Source organism: Micromesistius poutassou (genome assembly GCF_964030765.1).
Source record: "Micromesistius poutassou genome assembly, contig: SCAFFOLD_6915, whole genome shotgun sequence".
Taxonomy (NCBI): Eukaryota; Metazoa; Chordata; class Actinopteri; order Gadiformes; family Gadidae; genus Micromesistius; species Micromesistius poutassou.
In genome coordinates this window covers 1-5,907 of record NW_028178329.1, presented here as the reverse complement: position 1 = coordinate 5,907, position 5,907 = coordinate 1, and the positions used below count along the sequence as shown (strand labels likewise).

General features: G+C 45.7%; 2 protein-coding genes across 2 annotated transcripts; both read right to left on the bottom strand.

Moving 5' to 3' along the window:
- Positions 1 to 2,219: 2,219 nt before the first annotated feature.
- Positions 2,220 to 3,208, bottom strand: LOC311374615 (uncharacterized protein; the record flags this gene model as incomplete). The annotated part of the gene is made up of 2 exons (XM_084490417.1): positions 2,220 to 2,797; positions 2,983 to 3,208. 2 exons carry the CDS (start codon positions 3,206 to 3,208, stop codon positions 2,220 to 2,222), a joined length of 804 nt encoding a protein of 267 aa, XP_084346543.1.
- A 1,513-nt stretch (positions 3,209 to 4,721) lies between these two features.
- On the bottom strand, positions 4,722 to 5,371 carry LOC311374614 (homeobox protein HMX1-like; the record flags this gene model as incomplete). The annotated part of the gene is made up of 1 exon (XM_084490416.1): positions 4,722 to 5,371. A coding segment is annotated over one exon (650 nt), but the record flags the coding sequence as incomplete, so codon positions are not given.
- Between the last annotated feature and the right edge of the window lie 536 nt (positions 5,372 to 5,907).

The following is a 5,907-nucleotide window of genomic DNA, read 5'->3' as shown; positions in this document are numbered from 1 at the left end:
AGATATATAAATAGACTGTGCTTGGGTGTGTGTGTGTGTGTGTGTGTGTGTGTGTGTGTGTGTGTGTGCGTGTGTGTGTGTGTGTGTGTGTGTGTGTGTGTGTGTGTGTGTGTGTGTGTGTGTGTGTGTGTGTGTGTGTGTGTGTGTGTGTGTGTGTGTGTGTGCGTGTGTGAAAGTGAGAAGTAAGTAAGTGTTTGAATGCATTTGATGTTATGGATCATCTTTCTCTTCATTGTATTATAATGATTAAAACATGTTGAGTTATTGGATCATGAGACTCTTGTCATGAACGCAGTATAAATATTTACAGCATACGCCATGAAGCCTGTATTTAGTATTGATTGAGGGTCAGAGTTTGGGATTCGGGCCTTATGGTGTGAACTTCACAGTTCAGGTCAGATCTAGCCAGCTAAATTACTATTTTATATTCTGACTCATAATGGCAATCTGACCCTCAGAACATGAAGAAGATCACGATTTGAAAATACACAAAAATCCAAAATAAAATTTAGAAACACCCATTTGTCAGAATCAGACAGGCAAAGGCAGAATCAGACAGGCAAATTACCTGAGATCAGGAAATGATGATCGTCTAATGATAATAATAATAATATTTGAATACAATATTTGTATAATTAATAATGATCCCAACATATTTGTCACTTCACATATTATAAGATTTATCTAATTTGATCCAATTCATAATTATATATATTTTTGAAGTTGAAGAAACCTTGGAAAATGATACCAATCTGTCCCCATTCCAGCAGAAGACGTGCAGCAGCCTGTGTGGGTAATACAGAACACTTTGTGACCTATAAAGGCTGCAGGCCCACTTACTCTCTCCCCCTGCCTCTTCCGAGTGCACTTACTGACACAAAGACACACACACACACACACACACACACACACACACACACACACACACACACACACACACACACACACACACCGTCCTAGCTGTTTCTACGTCTGGCCTGACGGCATCATGTCATATGAATATGTTTTGACAGCTACATTTTCAAGAGGTTCAGTTAAAAATGCCTCAAAAAGTGCCTCAAAACAGAACATCGTTTTAGAATCTGTTCAGTTTGTTTTTCATTACAACTTCATCGAATAGCATCAGCAAACGAGCCAGTGAACAAAGTAGTAATTAAATTGTTATTTTTTATGTAAATAAAATTGAAGAGACAGCGTGTCCTTTTAGCAGGTGGGGGCCTAATCAGCTATGTAGGATAATTTCACAAATAATTATAGTAGTAGACAACTTATATATATATATATATATATATATATATATATATATATATATATATATATATATATATATATATATATATATATATATATATACATATAGTATATATATATACTCATGGCAGCTTCTGACTCTCCTTTTCATCATCATCAAAATATTTTATTAAACGCAAGACAAAAGTGAAGAATTTTAAATGTCAGGTTGGCTGAACAGTAAAGTCTGCAGGCCTAAAAATCTGTAATTTAATATCACGGATCTGTTTAAATGTTCCCCACAAATTCACATTCAACTCTCAAAATGTTGAATAAATTGCATAATATTTGAATAATACTTCTTGAATTATGATAATTAATATTTGTTCTGTAAATCGGTTGAATTGGCCTATTGGCACAGCTTGGCATAAAACAAGAACGGGTGTTTTGCTAAATAAAATAACAACATGCTCGACACATAAAAATAAATTGGTAATTACATTCATTTAAATACACCAGTAATTTAATTTATTTAAAAAAGTTATGTTACAGCAAAAAACATGCACTTTGCTATAGTTTCTTTGGTGACTTATACAACTGTAAATGTTCTCATCAATAGTATTCTTAAAAACAACACTAATAATAACAATTTATAGAAATATTTCGTAAACAATTTATTTCTGCACTTTTTCATATCTTCCCTCTGTCCACAGGGCGCGTAAAACGGAGGTCAGGTTCCGCTGCAAAGCTGCAGGCCCCTTCAGAATCCTGCAATTGGTTTAAAAAATAAATAGTGCCGAATGCGCTCCCCATACGCCTATACTGCAGCCGTCTCTTTACGCGTGAATCTTCGTTTGAACAGCAGAAAAAACGCAGAACCGTCGCATGGAAACGTGAATGTTTTGAAGCTCGTCCACAGACCTCCAGCCGTGTCCGCGTCCCCACGGAGACCCGCCGGGTCCCCACGGAGACGCGCCGGGTCCCATGGATCATACGTCCCCGTCGTAGAGACTGAAGTACTTGCTGGCGTTGGAGAAGCAGAGGTAAGGCGCACTGCTCCCGGGGTACACGATGGGCAGAGGCACGGGTAGCAAGCATCTCCCCAGGAGGTTGGTCTCTTTGTACAAGGCCGGCAGCTGCCCCACCACCATGGCTTTGTTGTCAGAAAAATCAGCGCAGGACCCCCCCTCCATGTCGGTCGAGATCTGACGTTTCAACTTATTCCTACGGTTCTGGAACCAGATCTTAACCTGAGTTTCTGTGAGCTGGAGGGAGCTCGCGAGGCAGGCTCGCTCTGCGCTGCTCAGATAGCGTTTCATGTCAAAGGTAGACTCCAACTGGAAGATCTGTCTCTTGGAGAAGATGGTGCGCGTCTTCTTCTTGGTGATGATCTTGCCGTCCTTGATTGAGCTGCTTCCGTCCTTCTGGAGGAACGTGGTGGTGGTGGAGCAGCTGTCGTCGCAGCTGCTGTCTCCGCCGCTGTCGAAGCGCCCGTCGGTCGCCTTCTTCGGTTCTTCCCGGTGGACTCCGGTACTTTCCGACGACGCTACGCTGTTGGTGAGCGCGTCTGGAAAACAACATTGACGTTGCGATACGTCAGGTGAGAACAAGCATGAAACACAACACAACCGCACAGACAACCGGTGGATCTGTTGCAGCAGGACCACCACTCAGGCCTGGATGGATGGACACGGAAACACCAGCATACAAATTAAATACTTTGCGTAATAGCAGGTTTGTAATCCCCCTTACCTCGTTCGTGGCGTCCCGTGACCGAGTCGTGCCTCCGTTGAACTTCCTTCTCCTCCTCACAGTGACTTTGGAAAGCGTCTTTACGCGTCATCCACGTGCCCTTGTCCCCCTGCGTCCTGTCCGAGTAGGACTCATTATTTGCTTTGGTGTTCAAGTTCAGGATGCTGTCGATGGTAAACTTCAGCGAGGCGGCGGTGGGGCGACATGGTCCGTGCGCTTTGTTCATATCTCCGACACGGTGCGTGGGTCTGTCTGCGTTTTAGTTCCGCCGCGGGATTGTAGTCGCTGCTGTCTCTGAACCGAAGGGGGTCCTCGCCGCTGACATCAGATGATTTCAGGCACCATCCTACCTTCCACTGCTGGGAAGACTGCTGGCCTCGCGTAGTACTGGCTCCTCTGCAGACGCACGGAGCGAACGGGTCGCGGTTTGACTCTCATCCATTGGCCGAGAGGCACGCGGAGCCAGTGGCCAGTCACGTGGAAGGGGAGGGGGGAAGGGAGGGTTGTTGGTTCTTCCTCCCACCGCCCGTTCATACGGGGCTCGCTCTCCGTTTCGAATAATAATATAGTGGGGTGGTTCATATCGTTGCTCCTTCTGTATGTTGTTGTGACTAAATGAGAGTCGTGCGTGCGTGCGTGCGTGCGTGCGTGCGTGTGTGTGTGTGCGTGTGTGTGTGCGTGTGTGTGTGTGTGTGTGTGTGTGTGTGTGTGTGTGTGTGTGTGTGTGTGTGTGTGTGTGTGTGCGTGTGTGTGTGTGTGTGTGTGTGTGTGTGTGTGTGTGTGTGTATTTATCTATTTTTACAGATAGATATTTACAGACATAAGAGTGAACCTTTTTAAACTCACCAACTGTGCATGACTTTTATCCCCATGAAAATGAGCTTCACTTATAATAAATCTTACACTTATATTAAACTATTATTTTATAGGCCTACGTTTGGATATCATTTGTTACAAATGAACGCGGCCTTCATAACGGAAGGGTTCAGTAATATCAAACAATTAATCAAACAGTATCAAACAGTTAATGTATCCAATCTCCCTGCTACTTAGTAAGGCAAACACATTTATACATTTCCATTTTGATGGTTATGAATTGTTTAAACGTGGCCTGCAGGTTTTACTGGAACATATTCATTGAATTAATAAGCAGCTGAAATGCCTGCTGTAGAGTCTGCTGTATAGAGTCAGCAAGGCTCCATTAGGCTACTGTACTATCCCTAATAAAATGTCCTAATCAGTTACACTTGTACCCATTAAAGACTGTGTTAGGCCCTAGTCCAATAGATCTAAACGAAGAGGCCTGTTTTTAAAATGCGTAACCATCACATCCTTCTAAACATTAGGACACAACACGCTGCAACTTTTTGTGCGTATACATTTTTATTTTTCTAACGTGTGGAAAAAATTGACAATGTTAAAAATGTGAGGCATATAAAAGTCTGCAAAAATATGTGTCATCAATAATACAATAACAAGGTCGGCCTCCAGCCCCTAGTCCCGGCATGCTTATAAACCGTAATAACACCGCGATAAGAAGAGTATAGATTTAAACATTTACAAAATGAGCAAACATGAAAATTCATAATTTATCGTGTTGTTGGACTGTCATTAAAACGCAGCCGACATTTCTTCTTTGGGCCTCGGGGGTTTATTGCACGGGTCAGTAAGAATATAAAATAGATATGCATAAATGCTAATAATAACAATAATAATTATAATAAAGAGCTTTATAGTCCTTAAACCAGGCCCGTCATCTGTGACCTCAGCAGGCTCATGGAGTGAGCGAAAGAGGTCAGAGGGTAGCTGAGGGAGTTCGAGAAGACGGGGGGCGAGCCCTGAGACAACTGGGACAACTGGGACAACTGGGACAACTGGGACAGGTTGAACCCGTGTGGCGGCGGCGCTGCGTGTCTGGGGGTCTCGTGGTACAGGATGGGGACGCGCACGATCCTCTGCGACGCGTGAGGAGGGGCGACGTGCGCCGACGCCTCGATGTCCGCCGCCAGCTGTCTCTTCCACTTGTTCCGGCGGTTCTGGAACCAGATCTTCACCTGCGTCTCGGTGAGCTGCAGCGACGCCGCCAGGCCCGCCCTCTCCGAGCTGCTGAGGTACCGCTTCAGGTCAAAGGTCGACTCCAGCTGGAAGACCTGACTGCGGCTGAACACCGTCCGGGTTTTCTTCTTGCGCACGGCGCCCGGGTCCAGCGGCGCGTCGTGGTCTGACCGGTCTCCGTCGTCGTCCTCTCCGTCGTCCGTCAGGTTCCCGTCGCTCGTCTTCCGGTCGGGGCCGTCCGTCGGTTCCGACAGGTCGGAGGAGTCTCGGTCGGAGGTGGACACCGAGGAGCAGCAGCGGTCTTCTCCCGGGCTGCTGGTGTCGTCCCTCGGACCTGAGAGAGGACGGAAAGGCAAAATGATGGCCCCCATTGCACTCCTGATCATCCCTGGAAGGAGGGATCCCCCACTCTGCGTTCCTTCTCTGTTCTTCCTTGCTAATTAAGGGAGTGTTTTCTTGCCCTCTGGGGGGCTAGGGTCAAGGGGGGGGGGGGGTCATAAACACACGGCCTGTTAAGCCCTTTGAGACTGGACCTGTGATTAATGGACATACAAATACAATTGAATTGAATTGAATTGGATTGAATTGAATTGAATTGAATTGAATTGAATTGAATCAAGAGGTGGGAAGATTTAGCCTGGGAGGTTATGATAGCCTGCGGAAGCAGGCCCCGGCTAACAGAGGCTCCTGAGGGCCTCCGGTCCCTATGTTATGGAGGTTATGATATGTTATGATTATGAAAGGTCATGATAGGTTATGATAACCATGCTGAAGTAGGGCCCCGGCTCACATGGGCTCCTGAGGGCCTCGGGTCGATGAGGGTGCAGAGACACGGGGACACCGAGAGTGCACCGGAACGCTAATCGACAG